At 39.3% G+C, this 15,946-nt stretch overlaps 1 protein-coding gene across 3 annotated transcripts in view; it reads left to right on the forward strand.

The window, feature by feature from the left end:
• Positions 1-548: 548 nt before the first annotated feature.
• The window catches only part of gapvd1 (GTPase activating protein and VPS9 domains 1), a 30,078-nt gene continuing 14,680 nt past the window's right edge, over positions 549-15,946 (forward strand). For 2 of the 3 annotated variants that reach the window (XM_008305931.1, XM_008305939.1), the window contains exons 1-12: positions 549-673; positions 6,690-6,908; positions 7,684-7,951; positions 8,064-8,636; positions 8,723-8,806; positions 8,903-9,037; positions 10,814-11,006; positions 11,625-11,705; positions 13,378-13,532; positions 13,824-13,953; positions 14,266-14,391; positions 14,556-14,729. In XM_008305931.1, the coding sequence (XP_008304153.1) occupies positions 6,724-6,908; positions 7,684-7,951; positions 8,064-8,636; positions 8,723-8,806; positions 8,903-9,037; positions 10,814-11,006; positions 11,625-11,705; positions 13,378-13,532; positions 13,824-13,953; positions 14,266-14,391; positions 14,556-14,729 (2,104 nt within the window). In that variant the 5' untranslated portion in view covers positions 549-673; positions 6,690-6,723. The remainder of the gene's footprint in view (positions 674-6,689; positions 6,909-7,683; positions 7,952-8,063; positions 8,637-8,722; positions 8,807-8,902; positions 9,038-10,813; positions 11,007-11,624; positions 11,706-13,377; positions 13,533-13,823; positions 13,954-14,265; positions 14,392-14,555; positions 14,730-15,946) is intronic. The other variant, XM_008305947.1, reaches the window with a different exon arrangement.

Here is a 15,946-nt window from a genome sequence, read left to right on the forward strand (position 1 = left end):
ATCCATTTCCACAAAATAAAGTGCGTGATTCAGGATCCACACAAATTCCCTCTGGAGTATTTTTTAGTAATTACAGTCAAAAATCACACGATTAGACTGACATTTCACTCAAAATATGAACAAAACCTTGGCTTTATTCAGCCATGATGAAAAAATAGATAATTTCTTCTACTCTAATATACTTTGAAACCACAGATAACTGTTTGTAGATTCTTGAATATTTTGAAAATGGCGATAAATTGTGACAAACTCTGTGGGTTCATATAAAAGTTCATTTTTAAATATTGTCTAGTAAAACAGAATGTATAGTCTGTGCGTTAAACATCACAAACGATTAGACTATGGTGTTTGTTTGTGTGTGTTTGTGCCCACTCAAAGCAGCTGTAGGATTCATTAGAAATTCCACCAAACTCTTTCAATGCAAACACAACATGTGCAGGCCTGTTTTCTATTTTAGTGTGAAAGCTCCCTTTAACTGTAACGGCTCCCCCTTTTGCGCATGCGTGCTGCGCAGGTCTCCTCGTGATGACAGCAAATGACAGCACTGTTCGCTCCTGCAGCAGCCAGAGTGAGACCGCTAACCGCCAACAAACACTTCTTTTGACTCAAGAAATCCTATGATCAGCTGTGTTTAGAGAAGTCACGACCGACCAGTACAGGCTAAACACGTTTGGTAAGCCGCTGAATTTTCGTTAGCATGTATTGTTGATCACATTTGATCACTGAGGAGCTTGCAGTCTCAAGCTAAGCTAACGTAGCTAACTAGCTAGCATATCGTTAGCTTGTCCTGCCTTTTTAGCAAACGTTAGCCGAGTTTAACTTGGTTAAGGTTAGCAAGCTACTGCTATGTTAGCCAGTTCACCAGTTGGCTTTCTGTGCCCCTCCTGTAAATCAGGGCAAACACAAGTTCTTTCCGACTGCTACGAATGTAACACCTAGGTGTCTTGGGTTGTGTCAGTTTGCTTCATGGCGCTTAGCTGACCAAATGTTAGTTATGTGGTTAATTTCACACGATTATCGGTTCGTCCAGAACAAGTTAACCTAGCAAGAGGTAACAGACATTAACATAACGTCAACATAACCCTTCTCGGTTTACTGGCTGCTCGGTTAAATGTCGGTTATCGAGTACACCATCAAATCAAGGACACTGTAAACTTGAGGCTTAACAGCAAATAAGAGTGTTTATTTACCCTTTTTGTTTCCAGTGTGCCTCCACCCACCCACCGAGCCGGTGAGAGGCATGTCTAAAGTTGTAGCCTAATAACACAACCGCTGAGTATTTGGAACGCTAAGGCTTGTAAGGCCGTGGGATGTAATAGCATACTGTCATTTAACACGATAAATGTTTAAACACCGGATATTACAGTTAACTCTTTGTGGCATAGAAGCATTATACCCCTGCTTTGCCCCATGACACTGTAGTAACCAGAAGCAGACCTGAATAAGCCAGTTAAACATTGTCATTATAGTAATTAATTTAGCCTTTCATAGTCAAAATGCTGTGCACTTCCTGGTTGCCACTAGTTAAAATGACCATTTGTTTTGTTTTTTGATTCTATTAAAAAAAAAAGAGACAAAAACTAGTTTCATATCCTACATGAATTATCCAAATTCTGCCATATTACTCATCAAATCATGCTTTCACATCATAGCATCAGATGTCAGTTTCAGTAAATGACTTTTTATTTTATTTTTAAACTGATGATTAAGTGCTTATCAGTATTTACTTTGTTAGAATTTTACTCAGCCAGAAAGACTTTGTTCCTCTAAAGTGGTGACTTCATGTTGCTTGGAAATGGTTTTAGTCTATGTTGTCGATAGAGAATGATGACTTTCACGTTTAAAGTGTGACCAAGGAGTCATTTGCTTTTTGCTATGAAACTGGATTTACAGTAATCCTCGGGGCTCATTCATCACTTGTCAGGATGTGTCATACTCAAGGTGGTTTAAGTTAACTGACAATCGTCAGCTGATACAGATGACAACATTGATATTCTTTCATTGATGCAACTCCCCCATCTACCTCTTTTCCTCTAGTGATGATTACCTGATGCCTGGTGTGTATTAGTTGGTGTTTCATTAGCTCCTGTCCTGATGTATTACTGACAATGTTGCTGTTTCTGAGAATATGCAGTCACTGAAGGAGATGACTGCAATTAAGTGTAAGTTAAGAGGATGTTCATCTGCACAGCTAATGGTGCGTGTCTAGGTGGAAGTGTTTGCTTTACATTTTCATGACAGCTGCTGTACAATGTTGAGATTTTGGTTTGGATAAAACGCTTGTGGCTTCCTTAATCAGCACTGCAAATCTAGAGTTTTCATAATTTCCGTTAAGTCTTTTCGCTCAGAAGTGTAGGTTGAATATCTTGTCAGGAAAACACGGTTCTGCTCATCTTGATGTGTTTGTCAGTGTGAAAATACATTTCACTGTGCGTTATACTGTGTATAATTGTGTTTGTGACCAATAACAGCCTTGAAATCTTGAGTGACTGAAAGCTAGGGTGAACGCGCAAGTGGTACACCCTGACAGAGACCAAAACTAATGGTGCATTCTGGTCCTAATCATCAACTGATAACATAAAAAAAAAAAACCTTTTGTACATGTTCATGTGGTAACCTGGGTTAAGTTCCATATTAGCTTAGTTTAAAGTGCAAGTCATAACATTTAACTGTAACTATTGAAATCCATGTAGCACACTGTAGGAAACTACATATCCAGATATATTAGTAACAACAACAATCGGTGGAGTTTATTCAGGAATTCCAGTGTAAATACTATTTTTTATGACAGAATATAGAAGAGCCGTACAAAAACGGTCTTATCGGCTGTAGAAACATGGATTTAGGAAGGCTCTGCCTCTGACTTGGGACATACCACGTGTATGCATTGTGTTTTTTCCTCTTTTAGCCACTAATACAGCTTCAGAGCTGGTGGAGGTTATCAAACTTTCCTTTGGGGTAGTAGCGGCCTTAAGGTTAGAGAAGTGGGTGCGTAGCCAGAAGGTTGCTTCTCTGATCCCCAGACTGACATGATGAATATGGGTAGTAAAAGCGAAAGAGGACCGCTTGTCTCAACGTTACCTCCCTCATCCCTCAACCCAACAGACAGTTTTTGCATTGTCTAAGTGGTGTGGATGCATTTTTGTCTGTACTCAAAAAATATTGAGGTTCAAAATGGTGGGAAAGGTCACTCATGACCATCATGGTGTACACTATTTGGTTGGTGAGCAGTGTAAGAAATTATGTGAAAGGGAAGTGGGAAGAGGATGTTGGCTCAGAACCACAAATACCTTTTGTAGAAAGTGAAATCTTTTAAAATATCTATAAAAAAACCCACTTTGTTCCATTGGTTGGTCTGTGTGTATGTGTGTGAGTTCAGGTAGTGGGAGGAGTGGGCTCTGTTCCAAAATACATTTACTCTGATGCTGTGATATTTACTTACCTTTCTCAGAAAGTAGTGTTGTTTTGTGCTCTACCTTTCCAAAATAATTATAAGCTTTTTGGTCAGATAGCTTGTGTTATTGGACTTGTCATGACATTTTAAATCCTGTGTTTAGTCTTTGCTCTGTCTCTTGTCTCTCATGCTACCTTGTTCTTGTAATTATAGTGCTTACATAGATGTTATGGTTAAACAATTGGTCCTCTCGTGACTCATGTTAACAGTATTCAGTGACCGTCCTGCCACAACTCCGATCATTCTCACACAACTCACAGAGTTGCAGATTATGCCTTCCCTCACACTGTCTGTTGTTTGGTTTCTCTTCTGCTTTAGAGTTCCTCAGTGTTCTCCATGACTGACTCACCAGGTAGCTTTGTTCTGTGGATTGTGTTGAAGCTGACGGGCACACGAGACAGTCACATATTGCAGTAACCCTCTCTGCTATCCACTTAATAGCCTCGTTGCTTTTTCACTTCAGTCCAAGTATGTGAGGAATGTGCTTATTCAAGAACACGGGTGTGTATGTGGAAGTTGGAAAGGAGCGGACTCTTAATCTAGTTACCTGTCAGTGTTTACATGTAGATGTGAAAGGGAAATGAGAGAAACTCTGAGAAATAAGAAAAAAAAACCCAACAACTTGTTTTCCTTTTATATGTCCAGATCTGTTAATCTAGAACAATCCTAAATGTAAATCACTTGACACTACCTTAATAATGCCACCAAGTAGGTAGTTTTGGGGAGCATTGTACCAGATTTGGTTTTGTTCTGTTCTCATGCTTAAGTCAGAGGGTTTCTGAGGATAAACTTACCTGGAACTCCTGACATGTGTGCTAGGGTTTGCACATTTTCTTAGTCTATTGATCGATGAGTCAGTCAACATAAAAACAAGCCTCTTATCTGGATATTTGAATATTTCCGAAACTGGCCACAAATAATTATTTTGGCACACTTTAGTGTTTGGCTTTTACAGGGACATTACAAACATTTAGCCAAGAGCTTTTTTTTTTTACACACTGTAAGGTATTTGTATGCCGTTTCTGTATGAGAAGTATTTGTCAGCAACTTCTCAAATGAAGATATACTGTATAGTTTTACAAATACAATATATTGTGTACGGTCGTATCTGATTGTACAGCAGACTCCACCTATTGGTGCCCACTGAGGAATCTACAGTTGTTGACACACTTTTTTTTCTCTATGGAAGTACAGTGTAGCGTGTTTATGAATGCTTGTTTAATGCTTGCAGGATCAGAAAACTTAAGTAGGGAAACTTAAAGTGAAATAAGTGTTGGCGTTATTTTAATAAGCATTTTTTCAATTGGCTGTCTCAGAAATGTCACAATAAGTAAAGCAACACATTTTAAAAGCTGCTATTTTGATTGGACGTTTAGTTGCTCACTAGAATGCCTGTTTTTTTAGTTGATCACATCTGTGCTTTTTTTGTTCCCTCCAAATCTCAAAACACTATAAGTACGCATTCTTCTACACAAAACCATAGAGCATCATGCCAAATATGTCTTTGTATTTGACTCATATTTGTCTAAAATGGAACCTTTTCTTATTCTTAGTTTTTTTTTTTTTTTACAAAAATGATGACAATTAAGGACAATAATTGGACATTGGTAATCAGAGTTTATTTTTGGTATGCCAAAGGATTTCATTATGGAGCCTATCATTATGTGTTTAAATCTGCATAACAAATTTGATTTGTCAAGCATATCCACTCTAACGTTGTGGTTGTCTGTTAGCTTGCGAGCAGTGACACTGCCTTGCAGTCATTCCCACTCCAAGGCCGTTTTCTCCAGTCTAGTCTCATTCTCCTCCCAGAGCTCTAACTCCACAGTTAAATCTGTGTTTTTTTTATGTTAGCAACCAGCCACAAAGAGGCTTTTGTTGAAAGGATTCACCAAGAAATCATTCAAATTTCATGCACTCAGCTTGGATTGTATGTTTTGGCTGTGGATATGTAGAAAGGAAAGTGTGATTTGCATTTCCTACTGTGCAGCGTCTCCTGAAGCTTGTGGAAAAGCATGCTTTTGCTGTTGTCATTGGGCCAGCGTGTGAAGCACAGTGAATGCAAATGATCACTTCCCTTGTATGATGTGACTGTCATATGTGAGCTACTGTTCAGCCGAAGCTTTACAGGAAAGGGAAGCATTTCCCTCTTTTTCTTGAATACGTGTATCTGTAGAGGCAGCATAATTCAAATGATGAATACAGATAGTAGTTGCAAAAAACAAAACTAAGCATGTGGGAACACAAGTGGAGTAAACGCTAATGCTAAAATGGTCTTTTTTTGGGACAACACATGCTTTACAGTCCAACAGCACTATTATCCATACCAGGAAATTGTAATAACTGAATGAAAAATGACTTGAAAATAAAAGTTTTCCTCTTTGCTTGGTGGTGACTGAATTAATTATTCACTTCCATAAACTTAGGAGACTTACAGGATAGTGATCATAAAATGTTTAGCAGACAAGTTTTTGATGCTACAAATTGCATAATTGTACTTCTTTCAAACTCCTTGCATGTGTAACACAGGTAGGGGTCCAAATGGCAATAATTTAAAACATAGATTCACCCTAACCCTAAGATTCATCGTAGTAATTCTATGATTTAATTGTTTAATCAATAACATGTCAAATACCATGAAAGTAGTAGAACTATTCATAGTACAACAAAGCCCTATGTTATTTTTTTGTGTTATTTTGTTGAGTCAGACCAACAGATCAAACCCCCCAAAATATTAACTTTACAGTCATAGAAAAAACAGAAGCAATGAATTCCCTCATCAAAAAAGATAAAATCACAACATTTTATATGTAAAATAACTTAAGTTATTAAGTGAAATCAACATGATTATATTTCTGTTCTGATTAGTTTTATTGACTATTCCTTTCAACTCTTAACGAAAGACTTTTTTTTTAACAAGTCATTTGTCCTGAAAAACAATCTGAGATATCACTAATTATAGCTGCATGAACGGTTTTCTCACATTTGACAAAGTATCTCCAGAGCCACATGAAATATAAGGCAGCTGTTTCCAAGGTTGGCAATATTACAATTCTTGAAAGTAAAACGACATTTAGGTGTGATATTGAAACAGTTTTCCCTTTAACACAGCTGACTTTAAAGTTTTCTCTTGCATGTGACATTTGATGAAAGGTTGCTTGAGCTTTTGTTTGGTTTCAGTTCCACATATCTCATTTACCTGTTTACCTACCATCATGTCCGTTCTGTGCTCCAGCCATTTCCCTCGCTGCCTGTGTGAGCCGGTGAAGATGGTGAAGCCAGACATCCACACTCTGGCCCACCACCTGAAGCAGGAGCGGCTGTACGTGGGGTCAGAGAAGCAGCTGATCCAGAGGCTCAACAGTGATGTGCTTAAGACAGCTGAGAGGCTGTACCGGGCTGCCTGGATCGCCAAGCAGCAGAGGATCAACCTTGATCGTCTCATTCTCACCAGGTCAGACCTATGATCAGGATTCACTGTGGTGTTGCAAAAGAAGAAATTACTGTATATAGAAAGTACAGACTTGGAGACAGGTTCTCTAACTTGTTTGTTTAATTAGAAACCAGAGAGAGATGTAAAAATGCCAATGTGGTTTAGGAGCTGCTTGTGAAATTTAGCATTGCCTACTATGGGCCTTCAATTTGTTTTTGTATCTTATTCAAATTAGTAAAAGCTCGTTTTGAATAGTTGCCCATGAGCAATTTACATGGTCACTGCCACATGGTCAGGAAATAATTAAGATATTGCTTATTGCAAATATTTCACTGTCATTTCAGATTTTCTTTAAGTTCACATTTGAATGCTAAAACACATAAATCTAGTTTGTCTTGAATATTTTCTAAATGTAAATTCTGTTGAAGTCGCACAAATGTAAGATGCCAACTCAAGAACACAAGCACAAGTTCAAGTATGATACTGTGTGGTGTTGTTGCATTCACTTGACCCTGTCACTGCACAGGAGATTGTTTGTCCAAAGAGAGCGACTACAGAGTCAAAGCAGCCTTTTAATCATTGAGCTTGTGATCCGATGAATCACTTGTTTAACAGTGGGTATATTCCCATCGGAATTCAGTTGTATGACGTGCTGTCTACAATAAAAAAAATGTTAAGATGTGTTCTTTTAGAGGCATTGCCTTTGAAGGAGAGAGAAATTGTAGTATTAAAGCAGCTTTTGTGAATAGAGATCGTATATAGTGCATTTTTGTAATGAAACAACTCTGTTCTACAGTGCGGAGGCCTCTCCAGCTGAGTGCTGCCAACATGCCAAAATGCTGGAAGATACACAGTTTATTGATGGCTACAAGACGCTGGGTTTCCAGGAGACGATCTATGGCGAGTTCTTGGCCAGGTTGAGGGAGAATCCCAGACTGGTTGCGTCCTGTCTGGTGGCAGGAGAGAGGCTGAACCAGGAGCACACCCAGGGCGTCATCCACACCGTCTTCACCTCACTGTACGGCAACTGTATCATGCAAGAGGATGAGAGCTACCTGCTACAGGTCAGGGAGCTTACCTGTCTCGAGTGTTACATATTAGATAAAAAGTTTAATAGGTTCTCTGTTAGATGAGAGGCCGTTATTTAGTTCATGCTTCTTTTTTTCCAACTCTCAGGTGTTGCGATACCTGGTAGAGTTTGAGTTGAAGGAGAGTGACAACCCTCGCCGCCTGCTCCGACGGGGAACCTGTGCCTTCAGCATCCTTTTCAAACTCTTCTCTGAAGGCCTGTACTCAGCCAAGCTCTTCCTCACTGCCACCCTTCATGAACCCATTATGCAGCTGCTGGTGGAAGATGAGGACCACCTGGAGACTGACCCAGCCAAGGTGACAGAGCGCCTCACTCCTGCTCAGCAGGAGCGCTTTGGAGAGAAAGGCTCTGAGGGCTACAAGCAAAGGGTGCAGGCAGCTGTGGAGGCCAATGAGGCCAAGTTAGTAGCCCTGGTCAACAAGTTTATCGGTTACTTAAAGCAGAACACCTACTGCTTTCCTCACAGCCTGCGCTGGATTGTGTCTCAGATGTACAAGACTTTGTCATGTGTGGAGCGTCTTGAGGTGGGTGAGGTGCGCACCATGTGTACAGACCTGCTACTGACCTGCTTCATTTGCCCAGCTATAGTCAACCCAGAGCAGTATGGTATTATCTCAGACGCACCCATTAATGAAGTGGCCCGGTTCAATCTAATGCAGGCAAGTTGTGCAGCAAGTTTTCTTTTTCAACATATTTACATGTGGGAGCAACTGTCGACTCATGTTGCGTATTTTTTGTTACACAGGTTGGACAACTTTTGCAGCAGTTGGCAATGGCTGATGATGATGCAGACCCAAGGCGGAAAAGCAGTTTGTCTAAGTTTGACAAGGTGTGTGAGATCAAACTAATGTGTTTTCTTATTTCTAGCTTGAGTGCCTGATATTTGTCGTTGTACTAAATCACCTGTGCTGAATCTGTTTTGCAGAGTTGTGTTGCTGCATTTCTGGATGTGGTGATTGGAGGACGAGCAGTCGAGACCCCACCAATGTCTTCAATGAACCTTCTAGAGGGCCTTAGTAGGACTGTGGTCTATATTACACATAATCAACTCCTTGCACTGGTAGGCTCCGGAACATTTTACATTCACATACCATTTGAAAGTCTTACTTTACTGCTGCTTTGTTCCAGGATAGAATCTGAGAACAGTACATTCTAAAGTGGCTTGTATATCAGGTCCTACCGACAAGGTTATTTTGCAAGATTACAGAGCCGCTTATTACATGCATTTGCATGTTTCTTGTAAGCTCCTACAACTAAAATTTTCTATTGTCAAATTTACCTACAGAGCGAGGACACTATAAAAATGTCCAACAATAAAAATCTGTGCAGCAAACATAGGTGTGAAAGTCAGTATCAGTATGTTTAATTTTTGTTGGATCTAGGAATGTTGATCATCAATTTTATTATTTGTTCAGGTACAGATTGTAGTATTGCTGAACAAATATCTTGTTACTCCACATGTATTCCAGTCAGTGCTGTTTGTGGTTTTTATGTGAGCATTTGCTATTTTGGTTTTTCTGTAGGCATATATCTATATGCTCATTATTGATCATAAGCTGTTGCTCATTGCATCTTTTTGCATTGTTTGCAAATGCTTTTAGTCATGTGTTTGTACATCATATTTTAAAAAGGGAACTACACAAGAGACACGCTTTTACTTGAAAGCCAATAGCTGAATGTGACAGCTATAATAGATGTGTGACAAACACTGTTCTTGTCTAGGAACTTGTCAAGGAAACCTACATATGGGTAAAAGTAGAATAGACAGTGAGTGTGATTGCAGATGAATAAGTTGCTAACGCAGCAGAAATGTGGCAAGAGGAAAGGCTGATGCATTAACTTTCCACATGGCCTTAGTCTGACCTGACAGGATATGCATTAATGCATTATTATATTCATGAAGGGACAGCTCAAATGCCTTTTGCTTTATTTGTGTATGAAAGCTGGGTGTGGTAGGGCTGTACGATATATCGTTTCAGTATCAACACTGACATGTGCACACGTGCAATGTGAAGTAAGGCTAACTGACTCAAACACAATATGTTGCAACTTTTTTGCTGCTTGATGCAAAATGAAAACTCACAGGGTTCTCATTTTCCATGACTAATATTCAAGAGAAGTCTGTCTGACAAAGCAACAGTTACTGTTATTTAATTCTTTTTAACTTCTTTTTTAACAGTTTGTTGACATGTAGGCTCTACAAGAGTAAGGAATGAGTAAGAAACAGCAAAAGGGTTTTGGTTGGTGGCAAAAAGAAACTCGTTATCAGTTGTCTGGAAATATTTCAGCTACAGAAAGGATAATGTTGACAAAAAAGAGGTACTCCTCCAGCAGGAACTTGCAATTGTTGCCACCACACCAGGCAGCAGAATTGGTCTGTTTGACCATTTAGATGAGTACCACAAAGTATGACAACTGCAAAGCCAGATCTGAACGCTAAATGAAGCAAAAAAACATTTTTGGATGTTTTTGCCAGTGTTGCACCATATGAGAAAGGCTCCAAATGTTTTTTGTTTTTTTTTAAATCATTCTTTTAATAAATTTTTTTTGTTTGTTTTTAGTGCAGGTGCACCTCATCTGTGCAAAATTCCTTTGCTTTTTCATATCAAACAATGTATTGCAGAAAAACTAAATATTGCAATGTCCATTTTGCAGCCCTAGAGTGTGGTGTTGTGCTAGTTTCCTTCAGTAATCGTTTGGAGGTGAGCTCAAATAGAATTCCCCATTGGAAAGGAGTCTAGATTCCATGAGCGTACTTGTCAGACACATCCCACACCTGTCTTCAAAATGAGTTTTGACTGGTCTTGAAAACACACCTCCCACTTTATCTTCAAAGGTGGACTTTGTTCGCAACGTGATGGCAGGGGACCACCTTCGAGAGGAGGAGCACATGGCCCTGGAGACCCTGCTGGCCAATGTGCCTCAGTCTCGAACCGTGAAGAGCAACAGTCTGGAGCTCACTCCCTCCAACACCCCCCAGCTCTCCCCAGCTACCACTCCTGCCAACAAGAAGAACAGACTACCCATAGGTACCTTCCCTTGCTGCTTCTGGGCTTCAGTCTTCCTGCCACTTTGGTTGTTGGATTCTGTTTAATGCTGTGCTCAAAATGATGCAACATCCCGTAAATTCCTGATATGAGGATCTGAAAGATATGTTGCTGTATCGAAATAACACAATTTGAAACGAGAACTGGAAAATACAAGAGCAATATTTTGTCTAATGAGAAGCAAAATAAACAAGTAGAGTTGAGTGGCGATAGCTAGTGAAAGCCTGTGTTTTACAGAAAGCTAATGAGCTACTTCTCAGCTTGTTATAAAGATAATTAGCATGGCCTGGATTGAGGCTCAATTACAGAAATGACAACCAATTAAATTACCAAATATAAATGAACTAATTTTAATTGGAATGGATGGAAAAGATGCATAGATTGCCTTCATTAGCATTTTCAAGACAAATGACGCTGTAGCAACACCCCCTTAATTAGAAATGAACCACTTGTGCTTGCTTCTCTGAAATATGACATTTATATACACTATTTTCATTTGATACTTGAACTACTTTGAATTCTGAGATATGCTCTGTATTCTTTCTCCTACTCCCTACCTTGTCCTTCTCCTTTCCTCCTGTGCTGCCAATGAATGACCAGGACAACACTTAGCCGCTATTACATCCTGGGACCCCACAACCACCACTCTGTCTGCTCACATTCCATTAGTAACCCCTTTTGGTGGGTAGCCTGTCAGTCATACCAGAGCTGGAGAGAACCTAACCCTTGTATCTGTTGTTTAACCCAGCTACGTGTGAGATAACACTCATCAAGCATTAGTCCACGCTGCAAGCTGCACAGTAACCATATAGCCTCACCACTGTTACCTAGCGCTGCTGTTGTTTTGTCCTCACCATGCCTGCTTTGCCTTGCACAATCTTTTGGCTCATTATTAGAGCTAAAACATTCTCCCACTGATTTTGTTTTCTAAGTTCTCCCCTTTTCGCTTCCTCATTCAGCGGATTATGGCTATTCATTTCCAGGTAGAGTGGGGAAAATCTGTCTTCCACCCTTCCCCCTGTGCCTGAGTTGTAATTCAAGTATAGGAGGACTGTTGTAATTGCTTTTTACAATGATGGTTATTGTTTGATGGCATGGATGTGTTCCTAATAGTGGCATCTACCCACGCTCATGTGTAAGGGCAGGGGTGACATTTATTACACTGACAAGTATTTTGAGTCCTTACCTCGATTCTTCATGGTTACTGGTACATATAAAACACAGTTTCATGATTATTTGTTCATAAAAACATTTGTTTTAAATAGGAAGCACAATCCAGGATGAGAGTAATGAGGTTCCACGTCTTGAATAAATTGTATGCAATTTTCTTGAGATGGTTTGTGAAGTGAGTACCGGGCTTCCCACGCATTTCCTGTAGCACATGGAACTTTCACAGGACCAGCATTCATTTCCAGTAAATGGAACTAAAGAATATATCCAGCACATTATAGCTGCATAAAATGAAGTGGTTGAAATATGTTAGACCTATCTCTAAAATGGTATGACTGTCACATGCTTCTTAAGTGCTTTACTTCATTTGGCCTGACGTTTTTTTATCCAGAAACTGTGAATGCAGGTCATTCAGTGTTTCAATATGCAAAGAGCACCTGATTTTAGTGTTGGTAATACTGACTGAAGGCAACAGTGAGCTTGTTATTCTTAGAGCTTGTTACAACACTTGGATTAATTCTATAAGCTAGTTTTGCTAAACTAATGTAGTAAAATACATTGCTGTAAGATTAAAATAATTTGTTCAGATAGTATGGCAGATAGTTTACTCTCTTCTAGTAACATAATGCACAAAGCTGTCTATGTGCTTCTGTGTGTGTGTGTGTGTATCTTGGCAGCTTAACTGATTAACTGCTATACATAGTTCAATCATAATATCATTTTCAGGTTTGATTTTTTTTTTTTTTTAGCAAAAAGAAAACTCATCTTTTATTTTTGCAACTAACTACAGTCCAATATTTAGAAATGAGACGAACTCATCTTGCATGTCCTACAAGTGTGTAGCTAACTAGAGATGTAGGTTTTTGATATTTTCTTTGTAACCTGATGAAGCCACTATGACTTTCAGCTCAGTTGGAAGTGAATATTCTGTAACCATCAGTCCATAAAGTCATTCTCATTAATTAGGAATAGTAGATACATGCAACACATTGGTATGGCATGCAGTATGACAGTCTTAATTCCCTAGTTTTCCACCTTCGGGCTAGTACTGTTCATTCTCACAAATAGTGTTTGGTTGTTCCAGTGTTGGATTTAGCTTTTAGTTTATTTTTGACATGATATGTAGTAATCACAAATTAATACCAGTTCCCTTTCCCAATCCATTCAACCCACCGACCATCAGCTGCTCGCAGCCGCAGCCGTACCAACATAGCCCAGGAGGGGGAGGCAGAGGCCAGCTCCCAAGAGTCCCTACAGGAACTGATGCCAGAGGAGGTGCTGGTGATTTCATTGGGAACTGGTCCTCAGACTGTCCCTGGGATGATGTCAGAGAATGAGGTAATGTATTGTGAATTAATGTACTCATTTGCAGGAGAGATGATGATGTCATAAATTCATTGTCATATTTTTTGCTGTCACTGCAAGCGAGCAAGACTTCTTACAGTCTATGTCATGTGTTTTACAGTCTCTCGTGTGTGTAACTGATAAGAAACCTTGAATCTCATGTACAACTAATTCTGTGATCCAAATTTACTGCCTCTAGCAAGAATGACTCATGTCAAAAGTAATTCACAGCCGAATGTGTGTCATGTTTTTGTATGTATGCACTTCCTCCCTACTGCTCTCTAGGTTTTGAACTTGCAGATGGCTGATGGAGCCCAGGGGGATGGCCATGCTGATGACACTAAGCTGCATGGTAAACCAGACAAAACCCTGCGCTTCTCTCTCTGCAGTGACAACCTGGAAGGCATCTCAGAGGGTCAGTCTGCAATCTGACACATAAAATTAAAAACTAGCAAAATACAAAGTGCTGTTATGAGAAAACTTGGGAAAATTAACGTTTTTGGAAATCCATATGTATGAAAAAATAAAACAAGAAGACTTTGGCCACTCAGTTTTATATACAGTATGAATGTTTATAGGTCACAAGGACATGACTTGTCTATGCTAAGCTGTTCTGTAGTTCTGCTGACTGAACTGCTTACTGACTGACCTTTATACCTTTATAAACTAGTAAATGTTTACATTTATTCGTTTTTTTTTCCTTTTTTCCCCCTCCTTCACACCGCAGGTCCATCCAATCGTTCTAACTCTGTGTCATCTCTGGACCTGGAGGGAGAGTCTGTGTCCGAGCTGGGAGCTGGACCATCAGGGAGCAACGGGGTGGAGGCTCTACAGCTATTGGAGCATGAACAGGGTATGTGTGTGTATTTCTGAATGCTGGCAAAAAAGACCACTTAAATGCTTACATACATATACATATATATTCACAAACAGTAATTGTGTTTAAAAAATAAAAACGATGATGTAGTAGAAGAAAGATGAACAGGCTGAGTCTAACATATGATATGTCTTCCTCAGCCACCACCCAGGACAACCTGGATGACAAACTGCGCAAGTTTGAGATCAGAGATATGATGGGTCTGACAGATGATCGGGACATCTCTGAGACAGTCAGTGAAACCTGGAGCACTGATGTGCTTGGCAGTGACTTTGACCCCAATATGGATGAAGATCGGCTGCAGGAAATAGCAGGTGGGGCATGGCTTTGTTACTTGCATTTGCAGACATTCAGTCCTGTGTCAGTCAGCAAATTAATGGATGTACACAGTGTGTGTGATCATTGCATGTTTTATGAGATGAATTTGTTCAACACAGGGACCTTTTGACTGTTTAAGTAGATTTAGGGAAATGTCATCACCTTGTGGCGTGTGGCTGAAATAGCAACAAAAGGCTTCTGTTTAGCTCCTATGAAGAAATGAACCTCACATGCATGATGCTTGTGATACGTTCTCTATGATTGAAACAATACATTTAGGTACAAACAAATATTATCCATCTTAAGTTTAAATTTTGATACTCAGTTGTGCTGAAAGTAATAATACAGGCCAGTTTTTCGACTTATTTTTGAGCATGATTTTGAATTTTTCAATTTTGCATTCAAGTAAAAGTCTGAAATCTTCCTTTTTGTTTTGCAAACTCCACGCTAACGCTGTAATGCAGTGTCCTGTCTTAATTTTAAATGAGGCCTAGTTTAAGTAATATGTCTGAGTAGCTATGTGTTTGCATTTTAAAAATGTATTTCTTTTGCGATTCCATCTTTTGATTCTGAAATTTGTAGATAAAGTCAGTATTTTTGCTGGCACTGTTTGATAAACAAAAAATGTCTTTTATGCCTGAGTAAATTAAACCTCAGTTAACAAGACAAGTTAAAAATATGATTTTCTGTACTGATTCTTAATTGTAATCATTTTGTACTGGTGAGTTTCCTTTACCACTGACTAAAACCTCCTTTGGGGGTTCCAAAAACAACCTCTATGCTGAACTTTCCTGAAAAATACATATTTAATTTTTGTGTTTTTATTTTAGTAAAACATGAATATGTGGCATATGCAATTATTTTTCCATTCATTGAATACTCTGATGAAGTGGACATTGATCAAAATAGACTCTTGGGGCAAAACAAATTATTTTCAATGGTAGTTTCGCTAGCATTATCACAGCAGCTGTAATTGATAAGTAGATAATCATAATATAATCATAGCCATAGTATGCTGATATGTAAGATAAGCATCTTAAGTGTATTACGGAGGTTCTGCTTCTGCAGTCTGCTGGGCCAAAGCTATGACAGTAAAACAGAGGTTGTAAAAATAACAGGATCATCTAATGTGAAATTGCTCAGACCCCCATCTTTCTGCTTCTCTTGCCTCAGTCTTTTTGGTCACATCCTTCCCCCTGCCCATCTCGTGCTC

The sequence above is a fragment of the Stegastes partitus genome, unplaced genomic scaffold (genome assembly GCF_000690725.1).
Source record: "Stegastes partitus isolate 25-593 unplaced genomic scaffold, Stegastes_partitus-1.0.2 Scaffold44, whole genome shotgun sequence".
Taxonomy (NCBI): Eukaryota; Metazoa; Chordata; class Actinopteri; family Pomacentridae; genus Stegastes; species Stegastes partitus.